At 36.4% G+C, this 16274-nt stretch overlaps 1 protein-coding gene across 4 annotated transcripts in view; it reads right to left on the reverse strand.

Annotated features, from left to right (window-relative positions):
* Nucleotides 1–2581: 2581 nt before the first annotated feature.
* SLC25A21 (solute carrier family 25 member 21) overlaps nt 2582–16274 on the reverse strand; it is a 252672-nt gene continuing 238979 nt past the window's right edge. For 3 of the 4 annotated variants that reach the window (XM_069858464.1, XM_069858466.1, XM_069858467.1), the window contains 3 exons: nt 6268–6449; nt 5402–5454; nt 2582–2873 (listed from right to left, as the gene is read on the reverse strand). In XM_069858464.1, the coding sequence (XP_069714565.1) occupies nt 2803–2873; nt 5402–5454; nt 6268–6449 (306 nt within the window). In that variant the 3' untranslated portion in view covers nt 2582–2802. The remainder of the gene's footprint in view (nt 2874–5401; nt 5455–6267; nt 6450–16274) is intronic. The other variant, XM_069858465.1, reaches the window with a different exon arrangement.

Raw genomic sequence — 16274 nt, forward strand, 5'->3', positions numbered from 1 at the left:
AACAGAAAAACAAAGAGAAGCCTTCCATAGCACAGCTTTATAAGCTCCAAGAATTGACAAGCCTGTAACAAGGTATGTCTATACTGAAATTTAAATCTCTCCCAGGCAACAAGAGGTCATTTCTGGAATAAAGATCATCTTTTCTGACATTCCTATGAGGAACTAGTGTGTTTTGGGAGTTACTTAGAGAGACAGATCCTTAACTTGTATGAGCTGTTTGCATTATCTTGTCTTCAGTTAAATTAGCATAATTTATGGCAAGGACAAGATATGACATTAATTATTTCTCACATGGGGACACACCATCGTGAACCATTTTTGTTTTGTGTTTATTTAGGTACTGCTCTTTGTGCTTCTGCCTGCTTTATATAATACCTTACCCCCCGAGTGGAGGGTAAGTGGGGCTGTGTGCAGAAAGCCTTGTTCAGAGTGAGCAAAGATGCCTTACCTTGGCCCTTGGGGAACTGACTGTGATGGACTTTTTTTTGTGTGAATTTTCATAACAATTTTTTTTTAACTACAAACCTGTGAAACAGAAGTTTTTTTTATGCTTATACTCATGGGTAAACTGAAACCCACAACATATTAGCCTCAAAATTTTCAGCCCCTTTGCAATAAACAAAAGAGAAATAGGGAATCGTGCTTTGTTTTGTTTTGTTTCTTAAATAATAAACAAGGGTCCACTGCTGCAGTCAGGTACAGGAGTATAAATCTAGAGTGAATCCACAGACGTGAATGGATTAACATGGGAAATATGCAGTATGTGTGCGTGCAGAATTTAAGGTTTTAACCTGAAAAGCCTATGCTCTGTTCCCAGAGTGTCAAACGTTTCCAAACAAATCAGTGAAGCCTAGGACTCCCATCTATGACAGTCCCACTGTTTTCATTGTCCTAGTAAAGATGGTCTCCAGCGTAAAACTGAATTAGACCCCATATTAAACTAGGAGTGCTGGGGGCTTGGGCAGGCACATTCATAGGTTTGTTTTCTAAAACAATGCTGTGTTTTCTGCTTTCTAATAGTTCTCTTTTTATCATAGATCATTCTGGAAAGAATAACGTTGGAAAGGATGTAAACCCAAAGGCTATATATGTATATACAGTATGTTCAAAGCCTTTTATTTTTATATTTTGAATTCTCTAAATTAATAAAGACTAATTATAAAGCATTTTGCATCTAATTTTCACAATTATCTTGGTAGTGTCTTCTCTTTGGCTAGGTACCAATAATGAAATGGAACAAACGTTTGCCTTAAAATTATAAGCTGTAACAGAGCTAATTTTATTGATTTTTAGCTGTGAAGTAGAATAAGTATAAGTCACTGTTGTGAGATTGAGACAAAAAAGAGATTTATTTAGCATGTCAGTACAAGGATCCTTTAAAGTGCTGTGAAAGCATTTCTATTTTAGCTTTTTTGTTGCTTTTCTAGCGCATTAAAAACACTTGTGAGACGAGATTTCACATGTGACCTGTCATTTTCAAGTAACAATCTGGAAAGATATTTCTTTTGCATTGTTGGGAAAAAGGTTTGTATCTCCTTAAGAGGAAGAACATTTAAAGTCAATGGTGTGAATGTAGTATGGGATGATACAGAAACTTTCAGCAATTGCAAGATATGCATTCATTTGACAAACAGCCAGGTTTAGATAATGGGAAAATTTTCACAATAATGTGTCATTTTAAGTTCTTAAAGAGCTCTTGAAAAGAAACTGTTGAGTGGCACAACTGCATGAACTGAAACTATGTCTTCAATAAGCATAGCAGAAATTATTGCACAGAGCTAGTTAGAATGGCTAGTAAAGACAGGAGTACACCACTGAAATATTTATATTTATAGTGAATGAGACAAGTAACAATGTTAGCTTTAGAGCAACATTTTTTTTTAATTGTGGAAAGGTGCATTCCTTTGAGGTGTATGACTAGCTAATTAAGACTGCATATGCACTGTCAGTCTAGAACATTGTTTCTCCATCCCATGGTGGAAACGGAGGGCATTGAGTATTTTTATCACAGGACAGCTCTTTAAGCAATAGTATATGAAGGTGGATAAAAAAATCCACTGTAAAATCTCACATGCCTGAAAATATTTTTTCTGTTCATGTATTTGCTCATTTCTTCTATGATTCCCACAATTGTTTTGCACTTTTATGTAGCTTGATTCAGACTAATTACTTCCCATATCTTCTCTGACCAGAGTAAGATTTATATGACACATATGGCTAAGAGCAAGTAGAACATTTAACAATAAGTGTATTTTTAAGCTAATGGCTAGTTGTGATGTTCCTCACCTATCCCTAACTCCCAAGAGCTTAAGAAGGTCTTATATCAATGTGGAAATTGTACTGGTTGAATTGAAACTGGACCCAAGATTGACACAAGAGTTTTCAGAGTATGGGTCATATTCTTAACTTGGAGACCATGGCACTGTCAGTTTGCACTAGCTTAGTATCTATCCCCACAGGATTATTTTATTTTTTTTCTTCACATTCTCCTGAAAGTTACTATCTTGCCATTACAGCTAGTTTTTTAAGTGTATTGACTGCATAGCATAACTCAGTATCCAGAATTTTCAGTTTATCCTTGGAAAATTATCTTGTTTCTATGTCTCTTTCATATTTTTTCTTGATCCAGTAAAACAATTCAAAATATCAAGACCAGGACCTGAAGACCAAATTTGTTTTGGACCGTATTAATATCAGTGTAATCTGAGGGCATCCAACACCATAAAGGATTGAATCTATTTTACTTTATTGAAGTGTATTGCAGAATGCACATAATTTTAGAGAGTACATTTTTAAGAAGTGCTACTTATGATCAGCTGTATCCTGAAGCCATGCATAAACATATTCATAAACCAAAAGCATCACTGCACCACCTGGAAGAAAAGATATTATTTTATTACATTGAAAATTCAATATTTCAAGATATTGTAGAGTATTTGTAGTGTGCAATCTAAACCAGGATATGCCAAAGCTTTATTTGCAAAATGAATAATTCTACTAATTCCCTAACTGGTTAAAAATTCACTAATTCTTAAACCATACCAATTTTACTTAATATTAGGCCATAATGTTGATGTAAAAAGCTTGTATATTAAATCAAAATCACTCTCAGTGTGAGTTCTCTTAACAGTTTTTCAAGATTAATATTTTTCTTTGTTCTTTTACAAGTGAAGTTATTAATATGAATATGTATATATTTGTGTGTTTGTTTAGAGTTAGATTTGGCCATGAAAGAGCAGCTTCAGTAGTGGAATGACAAAAATTCATCACCAGGGTGATGAAAATGTTTTCAAGTAAGATTCAAGAAAAGTTTTCAGCTGCTTGTTTACCACATCTAAAGCAGAAGATCACACTATTGAAATGAGTATTCTTGTGCTGTGCCTGTACCTGGCTATGAATCCACAGGCAAAGTTTTGATCTGATGAAATGACATTATCTGCTAGAACTGATAACAGTATAAAATCCCAGCTTGATGCTATAATCTATCTTTACTGTTAGCGAAGCAAGACTAAAACCCTTCTGTAACTGGGCTGTAATTACTTCAGGAGCTAAAGAAGGGAACATTTCAGAAAGTTTATGTATGTGTGTACATACATATGTGTGTGTGTGTGTGTGTATATATATATATATAAAAAACACTAAGCATATAGAAAAGCTTCTAGTTGGAGAAGACGGTGAAAGAAAATCTGATTCCAGGCTGCATGAGTAGAAGTGCGTTACAATGTGTTACTTGTAGGTGCCAGCACTGGGACACAAATATTTTCTTTTTCCTTTGCCTTTGCCTGTTGGCTCAGTTAGCAGGTCAGAGTGGCACCTCTAACAAGTCTTCTGCTGAACTGGGCTCATCTTTCTAGGTAGATGGGATAGGCTCAGACAACCAGGAACACAACTACTACAGGAGTTTTCCCATGTTACTTATACAAGTGAACCATTATCAGACTTGAAATACTCTATGAACAGCTAGACAGAGCAAAAGTTTGCAAAAGCCTTTGACCAACAAACAAATCATAGACAAGAATGGAATCAAGATAGATTCCAATTCTTATACTGTGTGATTTGTTTGGGTATCTCGTTTTCTGAAAGCATTCACATGTTGAAAAAAGGAATTACCTTTCCAGTCACCATAAAGAATGCATTATTGTTTCACCAGAAAGCCAAATCTATATATTAGTCAATGGGACTACAAAAGTTTTTAAACCTAAGTGCACACTTAACTGACTCACTGGATCAGGGCCAGAACGAATAGTCACTTGCGAGATAAAATTTTATTCCAAAATCTGTTGTACTAATGGGTACTGGGGAAGTGAAACCCTGCCTTCTTTTTGTCTATGTGTAATTTAGTATATTTGGAGTATGACGGAAAAGGCTTTTAGCTCCAGAGTTATGCCTAGCTTCCTTGTTTCCCTTGCTCACCTTCTTTCTTTGACCTTAACTAGGCATGTTCTAGCACTTAGCCAGACAGACTGGATTTGCAAACATTTACAGACAAACCTAGTGCCTCCTTTATACTGCAGAACAGAGTCTGTACTTACTTGCTTTTAACCATGTGCATTCTTGTCTATTAAACCACCCTGCATAATTGGAAATACAATTTCCCAGGAATGGGATACTGTTCAAATTTGGGCTTCAGCTGTTTTTGACACAGACTGCATTTGTGGGCTGGCCAAGTCTAAGGGCCCAGTGCTCTGCTTTCATGATAAATCAAAACCAGTCAGGGAAAAATAGTCCAAAAGTCAAAGATGATGTAGTTCTCAAACACTGTGCTCCTGCATTTGGGGTATCAACAAGTGGGAAAGGGTCAATCAATAAACTGAATTTTAAACTTTCCTTCTCCTTGTAGTCTTCTAGGGCTATGCAAGTCATGCCAGCTCATGCTATTGGCCTTTTAGGATCTGTACTTTACAGATCCCCCTGTGCAGGGCACAGAAGTAACTGGAATTCAATATTCTTGGGCCATGCCTTGACTAGTTGAGAGCATTTATACTGGAGAGACTCTAACCTGCGGTTTAAGGTGACTTTACATTGGTACAGAATAGTCGTAGTGGAACAAAAAAAGACAATGGAAGGAATAAGTCAAGCTTTAAGAAAGGCTTCAGAAGGTTTTATCGTTCTGGCATTTGCATGGATGCATTTGGCTTGTTCACAAATAAAGCACAAACTAGCAGTTACTTGGATCTATGTGTTTGTGTATATGATTTTTTTAGACACATAGTCAGCCAAATACACTATTAGATGATGCTATTGTTAAAAGAAATCATTCCAAGATGAAAGATACTTTGATGATTTCTGGTGCACAGTTTCATTTATTTGACTGATGCTTACTACATTTTGTAAAGAAACAGAGAAATGGGAAGAGAAAGCAAGAACAAAATCACTATAGAAATGACAGAGGGAAAATTACCTGGACCAAGCCTCATGATCTTGGGAACCAAGCCTTTGTACAAAGCCAGAAATCTGTAGCAGAAGAAAAACAAACAAAACATTTTAAACAATATTCTTGCTCTAAAAGAAGAATGGAATTTTAGCATGTGTTTGTTAAAATGCTGGCAAAGCACTTCGAAGCAATTATTATAAATTACACATGTTCAATAGCAGGCTGTATCTGGATTTTAACATTTACAGAGGCAGATCAGATGAAGAGAAAAAGTTAATCAATGCTCAGTTACAAAAGCTATGTTGTAAGCTTAGCCAATCAGAAATATGACTTTAATCAGTGAGATGGTTTTGCTTTCAAGACAAGACTGTTAACAACAGCTGCATACATGGAGAAAATGACTGCTATAATTGAAATCAAAGCTACAACTCAGTCCTCACTTGAGAAATATTTTAAAAAGTTGGAAAACATTATTGCCACAAGGATCTGTCCCCAATTTAATTATTTCAGCAGTCATTTTAAAGATACAGAGGTCTGTATAACTGCAATCAGAATTAACTGGAAAATATTCTGTTTTCTGTTGATATTTTCCTTTTATAAAATGAAGAATTGAAAAAATTACATAAGATAAACAAGTAATTTTTTATGGAACATATATTTTGACAACCCAATAATCACCTTGTAAGTCTTTTGTAAAAGTTCACATGGAGTAGGAGGATATCTCCTTGTAATTATTAAATACATTTAAAAAATGTTACATTATGCTCTTCTGATTTGTGAATTCAGAGTGGCTTAATGCTCCTCATCAAATCTGAAATGTAACAACATGGGTTTATGGATCTATATGAACTAAAACATAGGTCTGGACATTTATTAAAATAAGAATGTTTTACCCTTCCTCTTTATAGACTGTTGCCATAGTTTTAAAACAGGTTCTGTACTTGATCTCTCCAGGAACTGGCTGTGGTCCTTGAATCCTACTTTTTGCAACATCAAAAGGAATGTTAATAATTGAGGCTATTGTTCCTGAGACTAGCCCAATTCCGAATTTCCTCAAAAACTCCAAATTTGGATCCTACAAAAAAAAAGAGAGAAAAAAAGAATCAAAAGGGAAGCAGAAGGACCTGTGCAGGTTAAGCACTATAAAGTAATATGTATTTAATCAGAAAACTCACACAACACAACACACTCATGTTATTTTAGCGGAACACATTAGGATTTCCTATGCTGGAACTTGTTTTCTTGACAATCCTATTGGCTATGTTTTTACACATGGTCTAAATTGCTGAAGTACACATTTCCTCACACAGGATTTATAAACACAGTTCATAAAGAAAGACTGGTATGGCATATGGGGATGATTTGTATAATTGGGCTTCACAATGTACTTAGTATTACTGTATCAAAACAGGAGAAATCCAAGCACACTATTAACTAATTGGCCAGAATATTTTACAAATGACAACAACTTCCACCATGAAGCCTACTAAAACGCTCATTTGTGTGTTGGACCCCCAAATGCTAAATTAAATAAAGGCTAATCTCAGTCTGCTGCCATTCCCCTCCAGGTTTTTTACATTTATTTTCACATGTAGCTGATCCACTGTACTGAGAAGTGCTAGCTTCCTGTTATTAACAATCCAACTCGGTGCAACTGCAAAAGAGACTCCATGTTCTGTGCATTATAAACGGTGGTAACTCACTCAGCTAATTGGCTGAAGAATTTACAACAGATTGCTTCTGAAACCTACTATATATTCAGAGTAAAAAAAGCAGGTTAGAAGTGCATCTAAAACCTTCTTTGCTCACACTCAGTTCACAGTCCAACGGGGTTTTATTTGATCTTTTAGAAAGACCTCCTACTTTGGCATTTTCTATGACATCAAAGAACTCAGAGTTTATCTGGGAGTCAAAGACTCCTGAAGCAAGTCTAATCCTATTTTTCTAAGCAGTGGAAGCGTGTTCCAGTGCATTTCCTATATACATTATTTTTTTTTACTATTGGTCTTCAACATAAATTACCCTTTTTTTTTCACTATAGCAGACCATATATATGCAATTTCATATTTTTCATGAAGGTACTTAATCAGTAAAATAACAGATAATCTTTCCATGTTATACCATCAATACAATATTAAAACAAAAAAGAGTTCTTTGTTAATTCAACTTGTGCTTTTGTGACTGAGAAAAGGAATAATGAAGATTAGCAACAAGGAACATAAATTAAAACTTCCATAATATGCATTGGACAAAGTCCATACAGGTGTTCAGAGAGAAATGTCAAAATCAACAGAGCCTTTTCATACTCGCAGAAAAACTCAACACTTTGATTTCACAAAGCATGAAACATACTGGTAATGCTTCTTAAAATTAGAATGGTTTGTGGTACATACTGAATTGCAAGACTTTATTAGTAAAAACCTTAGAAGCAAACTTCTGTTTATTCTGAACGTCCTGACAGTAGTTTAAATGGAAACAACATAAATCAAATGTTTCTTTCTTCTCTCTATTCAGAGAAGAAAAAAGGACCCCTTTTGAAGTTTGTAGGGCAGCAGCACGGCAGCCCTGTTTGAACATGGTGCCTACCCAGCTCTAGGTAGCACGCGTATGATTATACCCACACCTGAGAGCTAAGTACTATTCCAGATTGTACTAACCTCTTCAAACCAGGCTGCAGTGAGGAGGCTACCACTTCTCTGTTGACTTTTCACAGTCCAGAATGGACTGAAGTATTTTTATCACGCAACTTGGCACAAGGGCAATTCCTCCACAGCACCAAGCACAGTGGGCTGTCCTCTGGGCTAGGCAATATATGTCAGGCAAAAATATTTAGTTGTTAAAGATTAAATTTCAAGCCTTGCTGCTCCTGACAAATCCTTTATATTTGAATGATTGAATGTTTTCCTATTTTGGTGAATTCCCAATGCCAACATTGCCTGCTTTATGACTGAGAGTGCCAAGGAGTAGAAGATACAGTGGATGTCCGATCAAGTGAGTATTTATTAAAATCTGAGACTGCACTAACACAACTAAAGGGACATTAAACCAAATTGTTTTATTTCTATTCCAGTATTTATAACACAAGAAAAGTTGAAAGTCAGCATTTTGCCCATTCAAAAAAAATGGATTCTAACCAAATGTGCTATGGTACACACTGGGTTTGCTATGTAACTTGATTTTTTATTATATATCTCATGGGAAAGGTTTTTCTATGGCATTCATCATTGTAGTATCTGGGTCATTTAATTTGTATAACAGATTAAAAATAAATTTAGCTGTTAAAAATAATTAAAAAGCTATTTTTTTCCAACAGCAGAACTGTGACATTTTACTGTGTGAATGCTTCCAACTGAAAAGAGAATTTCAAACATGATTTATGACTCTGTCTACAATGCTTACGTGGAAAAAAGAACATTGGTTGTCTGTCGGGTAGGTGCAAGTGGGTACTATCAGGGAGCAGTGTCTTTTTACATCATAATCTGTCCTTTTCCTGACCGAGGGACAATGTAAAAATATTCCTAACAGTCTAGGATTCCATGAAAGCAGACACGAGGATGAAGTATCTATCTAGTGCTAACGCTGCAACTGCCTAGCAGAGGCAGCTATCATGATGTTATAGTCACTAACTTCTGCATTATGCAGTTCGCTGACCAAATATTATATGTTCCATATGTCTTACATTAGAAAAAAAGTTTCTGACGAGCTCCTTTTGCTTTCGTAAACGAGAGAATTGGAGGAAAAACACGTGTGAATTCTTTTTTTAAACAAAGGCAATTTTTTTGTAGTATGAGCACAAGGTATAGAACAGAAACTTGATCTTGGATGGTGCCATAGCACAGTGTAATATACCACAAGAAAATGAAATATCTGTTTACTTATTCACAATGGAGTAACTCTGCTGTGTTTGGATAATGTAATCTGTGATCATCTCACCTTTTTACCACGCTCATCACAATCACATTTCCTGTACACCTGAGTCCCTGCCATGTGAGCACCACCAGCCATGAAAAATCAAGAGAAGTAGGCATCACTAATAAATGCCATATCTATGCATGTCTTGCTGAATTTCCCTACTTCATTTGGAAGAAAAAAATTGAGATTGTATCTCTCTGCTTTTTTTTACTTCATTACTCCTATCATAACACTTTTAAATAAGTAGAGACTCTGTAAGTTCCTCCTGAACCATATGTTGCTTAATTCCTTCTTTTACATTCCTTAATTTCTAGCAACAAACTCTAGCCTTAAATCTAGCACATACACACCCATGTACAAGAGTGTCACCCACTGGAGACAGTTTTAATTTATCAGTTTCAGTCTACAAAGCCCCAGGCTTTCCTTTCCCTATCACTTAATTCACTTGTTTATTCGCTAGGCACTTTCTCAAAATCTCTGTTTATATCTTTGACCTCAGTCAAAAGCTTCCAGACTATCTTCATCCACATTGAAGGAAGGTCACTTAATTCAATAAGAAGCATGGATATTAATCCAGCCATGAAATAACCCTTTGGTAAAGGCAAGTATGCTTGGAACTCAATTTATTTTTTTCAGATTAACTAAAAAATAAGTTTAGAAAAATGACTCACTATAGAAGATGTATTTGTACTGATCTGGACACCCATCTTAGATGCAATCCAATGGTTCAAAGGTAGGACATCACACTCACATATGCAGTGAAAAGAGGTAGGTACTTTCAAAGGAACAGCTCAAAGTACTCAAGTTAGGTTGTTTGACGTTAACAAAAATATATAATGTGTTCAGTCCACTGAGACGCATGATAGTGTTTAGAAACCTGACCACAGAAACACTTAGGAACACTACTTGTTTTTCCCTGTTCAGTCTGAATAGAAATGGCAGACTTTCATGAAAAAAAAAAATTAACCCTATTTTTAAGGAAAAAGCCCCAATAACATAAAAAGTTCAATAAATACTGATTTGTCTAACTGAAGCTATTTTTAGAAGTTAGTTTGCTTCAATATTTGGATGTTTACCTTGAGATATTTTCTTTTTTTCCTTGTTGCTTGAGGTTGAGATGTGAAAGAATACTTCTATAAAGTTTTAGTACTTCTGAGCACCTCGTAGATAAGTTTTCTATAAAAGACTAACGCTTGCTGGATAAGAAGACTGCCAATTCCTAACAATTTTAATGGAGAATAAAAAATAATAGAATAATGCTTGAAGTTGGTAATTGAAAAGCAGCCTAGTGAAGTTAGTCCACAACTGATGCTCAGAGAAGAATCATAGAATTATAGAATCATAGAATCACAGAATGGTTTAGGTTGGAAGGGACCTTAAAGCTCATCTAATTCCAACCCCCTTGCGATGGGCAGGGACATCCTAAGGCCCCATCCAACCTGGCCCTGAACATCTTGAGGGATGGGGCATCCACAATTTCCCTAGGCAACCTGTTCCAGTGTCTCACCACCCTCACTGTGAAGAATTCCCTTCTAACGCCTAGTCTAAATCTTCCCCTCTTCAATTTATAGCCATTCCCCCCAATCCTATCACTACAAGCCTTTGTGAAAAGCACCTCTCCAATTTTCTTGTAGCCCCTTCAGGTACTGGAAGGTTGCTATAAGGTCTCCTCGGAGCCTTCTCTTCTCCAGGCTGAACAATCCCAACTCTCTCAGCCTGTCATCATACTGGAGGTGCTCCAGCCCTCTAATCATCCTTTTAGCCCTCCTCTAGACCTGTTCCAACAGTTCCTTAAACTAGTTTGAAAGTGTTAGTCATTATATTAGTTTTGTAAATGAGTAACACGTGACACAAAAATGCCAAAAGTGATTTGAAATGACCACTAAATTTTAAAAAAGTTTGCTCAAGGTCACACAGCGGGTCAGCAGAGAAGCCAGGAATGGAGCTGTGATACTTTGCACTGTGTGTTGTACATTCTACCTCCCTGTGTATGACAAGAGAGACTTTGAAAGTCAAAGCTTTAGTTTTGCCAGCTCCGGTTCTGTCCAGTATACCTAGGAATAATGAGACTACAGAAGGACATAGGCCAGGAATAAGAGGTAGAGTTGCATCTTGGCCTTTTTGGCTAAGGTAAACTGGAATAGCATAGGAACTCGTATGCAGGCTAAGAGGTGCCACAAGACCTGACCTAAGCTATGTTGACTATTATCAAGTGTCTGGCAGCAAAACAGGCTGTAAGGAACTGCTTTAACCAGCCTGATAATTGGTTTTAACCACCTAAAAAAGATTCCTCTGGCAACAGACAGTGGAAGAAAGGAACATGTGAGTCTCAGGAAGAGAAGCTTCCAAGACAGAGAAGAAAGGTATATTTAGAGAGAGGCAAGGTGGGAGACAGCTCTCAGGATAGTAACAAGGAACAGATGAAAAACTCAAATGAGTTGCTTAAAACACAGACACTGAACCAGAACCCAGAGGAGACAGAGTGTTTGGGTCTTCCTGCTGAATCCTAGAGAACTGGGAAGAAAATCTGTCAAATTCTACTCTTGGAGAGGGAGAGGCTGGTATAGAAGTGATCAGATGGTTTGGAGGCATCTAAACACCTGGCAGAAATCAGCAGTAAGGAGGAGAAAATGATGTGGATTCACTGCAAGGATCTAAGAAAGGGTGAAGATGAAAAGATGAAAGTGAGTCTCATTACAGTTGTGATGAAACATCATGCTTTGATTCTTTTAAAGGATATTCACAGGTTTTGTTTGTGACTTAATCAAGATCTGACCACAGCTTAAGGAACAGCTTTGTAGTTTTATTCACCCTGAACTTCTGTCCATCTCATGCATACACATAGTAAATTGCTTACTGTAAACAACAGATTGCTGTTGATTAGTACAATGGTGGTCTTATCTTTGTCAAGATGCATAGGAAATGCTGAAATTACAACTATAATAACATATTGATGATCAGGAAAGATATTCCAATCTGCATAGTCACAGCTGCACTTTAATTAAATGTGCTTTTACACACTGCTAGTATATCAGATTCCTCCTTGAGTGCAATCTCATTGCAGCAGACATTTATTTAACTTTTTAAAATCCACCTGTGAGATGTCTGACAGCATCAGAAGATGAATGACAGACACTATGATAAATGTCCTGGCTAGTCTCCAGAAAGACATGTCTGTCTGCTGTACAGGGTATACATTCTCAAACAGTCTGCAATCCTCTCAGTGATTTGTTTTTCTCGCAATACAATTTCCTGATAAAATTATTAATCCTACTTCAGATTTATAAGTAGAATTATTTACTCTTTTGCTATAGCTTTTTGGACCTATAGGAACAGGCTAGGACTTCATTTAGTCCTAAACCAAACATTTGCACCAAATAAATTTTGATATAAATAAAAAAAGGCAGGAGGCAACAATAAATGTGGTAACTAAATACAAAATGTACAGAATTCTGGAGACTTAGCTCTCCCACATAGAGCTAGTCTACACATATGGTCAGACTGTTCATAAACTGTTGGGGTTACAAGTAGGTCACCTTTCCATGGCATCCTTTAGACACTAACTATGCAGAGAAAGGCACTCAGAAATGGATATCTTATTGCTTACCCCTGCATCCAGTACCTTAGTCTGTACTATCCATCTTCAGTCTCAGTTATGCAGTAACTTATCAAATAGGCAAAAAGAGTAACCCCATGAATATTAGAACTAAAGAAGTATGATGTCATGTGGGTTCTTGTGACTGATTGATACTGATGTCTGGAGAGATGGAAGCTCAGACTAAGCCTTACATGGACTTTTCCCCATGCAGTTCAGTGTTTAATAACACATAAGTTCCCACTGAAAATTTCCCTTATCTGGGGGACTTGCAGGATGATGTCTGCATGTTTTGCAAGAACTAAGCTATTTTAAATCTGCCTTTCTGTCAGCTATGGTCGAACCTGATTATTAGTTTCAGCATTACCCTAATTTCTGTAGGAAAACAGAAGAAATTTCTTTTTTTCTTCTTTACATTTTTATTTTGAACAAAGATTCCTTTCCTGAAAATTGATATCTGTCTTGCCTACAGGGATATCACAGAACAGGAACATGTGAGGTAGCAACAGACTCTCCTCCTTTGATACATCTTTTGGTGAAAATGGCCTGCATTGAAGTGTTTAAACAGCATAGGCTGTAGTTTCAACAGTTGCAGAACACCTCAGATTGGAGAGTATTGATCGAAAGGTGGCTTGTAAGACCGTATTGGATTTTTTTTTTTCCAGTTCACAAGTCATTCTGAAACTTGATCTTGGATGTTAGCTCTGAGGTTATTCTACTTTCCACTCTGAGCCAGCCTTCTCCTAAATCATCTTCGTTTACTAGTTTTTCAACTATGTTGCACTGTATGTCCTATTCACTGTCTGTTCCTACATGTGTCTTCTATGTTGGTAAAGATCTGAAAATGACTAAAAACTAAATTGTTGTTTACAATCTTACTTTTTTTGCCAAGCTGAATAGCCAGTTTTGGTTTCCCATCTGTTCTTCTTCTTTCCCTATAGATGTTTAGGGCCCTTTCTCTGCCAAAAATCCATACCTCTCAGCTCCCACTGTCTGATACAGCAACCGTTTTAACAACAGGCACATCTGTGGCAGCTGGGTCAGCCAGTGCCTGACTTGAAATGAGTTTTACAGTTGGCCACATTTCAAAGAGTGTTTTTAACAAACAGTAAGGAAATTTCGTATCGTTAAGAAACATGACAGCCACTTGGAGGTGGTAGTAGGCAAAGGTTTTAATGAAACTAACATTTACAATGAAACCTAACCATGATAAAAAATTGAAAAGCAAAAACTGCTGGATGCCTATGAAATGCGCTATAAAAGCAGGTGCCATAAAACTGGGACGATATAAATTTTCAGACTAATTTGATTGCTAGTGCAGATGCATACCTGTTAATGCTCTATGGTTCCTATATAAGTGGTAACTGAAACAAGCCCAGCTTATTCCACTTTCAGTAAACAGAGCACCAGGTTGTCTGTAAATGGTCTGTTTAGTAGAATAGATCGAACATATGAAAAATTATTCATTACAAACATTTACAACTCACACATGTCATTTATATAATTTGACCACTCAACATGAAAGGTTTATTGCTTTTGGCAAAATAAACTGCAAACATCCTTAATTGGGATGCAAATTTAATGCACAGTTTAGCACTGTTGACAGCTAAAAGGCTCATACGGAAGTTTCCATACATTTTTCCACTTACGTTACAGATGTTGAACAGCAGATACGTGATCAAGAGCCAAAAGTATTTCAAAAGTGTAGTATTCTTATTTCACAATTTTTATGTTTGTCAATGTCACAAGGCTGACTTTAAGATTTTCTTTTTTGGCAAAATATACAAAGCAGACAAATTACATTTAGTAACGAAATCAAGTATGTGAGAAATCTTGAAAAGTTACACCTGCCTAATATTTTTCAGACTGACTGCAAAACAGTTTCTATCAAATTCCTTGTACGGGTTTGATAACTCTTAGCCTCTAGTACCTGCCCACTGACAGAAAAGGCTTAAGTTAAATATCACCAAGTATTGTTGAAGGCTTGTATTTTCTAGTCACTGAAGTGAAGTTCAATGCAAGTAGATGTCTGAGATGTACTATTGGCTAGAACAAGCCAAATAAGCCAGATGAGGTCTGACCTTTACCCTGTTAAATTCAGGGTAAGTACAGAACTGTCCGTGGCACTGAAGCCAGGTGGTCTAGTGTCCTATTAGCTTTATCAGTAATATTAATTGCTATTACTGTTCAAAACTGGCTGGCTGCACAAAATGTGCGTAGTGGGAATGGTTCCTTGTCTGTGGTAGCTCCTAAGCTGTACCCAGGAACAGTGTTGGCTGGCGTGGGCCAAAGCTGTGCCAAGGAACATTCAACAGCACAGATGACTGAGTTTCAGTGACGCTGTTCAATTTACTAGCACAGATATAGCCACCGTGCAAGCCACAAGGCAAACCTTTCCACTTATTTGCAGTAACGCAATCTAATCCTACATTGATTGTCTTTTGCTTTTCACAGTATGTACAGGACAACTGGGCCACTGGCTGACACCACTGAAGTATTATAATTTCCGTATCATTTTCTAGATGTATTCAAATCTATGTTGTAGACATTAACAATTCTCTCACACAAAATCTGTATAAAGTTCTAATTTCTTTCAGATCATAAAGCTCTCAATCTTTCTAATAATATAATAACCCCTCCCCCCTTTTTTAATCTGGAAAGCCTGGGAAGGCATGTTTATGTGAAATGCTATTACTATTCTTCAATTTCTATGCAAGACCACTTCAGCATTACCATAGAAGTTGCACACAAGCCTTTTTGTCCTTACCTGCATATGATTGTGACTGTTCTGCATAGTAACTATTTTTTTTTCAACTTTTGATCAACATAACTGTGTTTACTAGCTTAGTATCAAGCTATGCTTGTGTCTTGAGTTTTCAGAATACATTGTAAAGTATTCTTAAATACACTAAAAGAAACTTGTAGAAACTTTTGGGTTAGCTACTTTTGAACAATTCAATTTACTATAATGATCTGTAAATAACAAGTCGAGCTTTTCGCCATTTACACAATGTTGCCAACAAAAATACCAGGCTATTCAGAAGTTCAGAAAAAAAGGAGGTGTTACTTCATCTGGGAATAGAAACTGATCCCTTTTGACGTAAACTGCAGCTTCTTATATGAATATCACTACATATTACACCTATGACTGTTTAACTGTCATCATCTAAAAATCACATTAGTGAAAACACAGTTCAGTAAGTAACATACTAGAGTCATTAATAAACCATTAGCTCTTGCTCACACAGTCACTTAGAAAGTTGTTGGTATTAGCACGTTTTCATTAGTAAAATTCCCCTTTGTAGTAAAGGGAAATGTTTTCTTTGTTGTGTAAAGGAATAGAAGACTATCGTATAAAATTGCTGCAAGTGAAATTACAGCCATAAAGTTTAT

This window comes from Phaenicophaeus curvirostris, chromosome 5 (genome assembly GCF_032191515.1).
Source record: "Phaenicophaeus curvirostris isolate KB17595 chromosome 5, BPBGC_Pcur_1.0, whole genome shotgun sequence".
Lineage (NCBI taxonomy): Eukaryota > Metazoa > Chordata > Aves > Cuculiformes > Cuculidae > Phaenicophaeus > Phaenicophaeus curvirostris.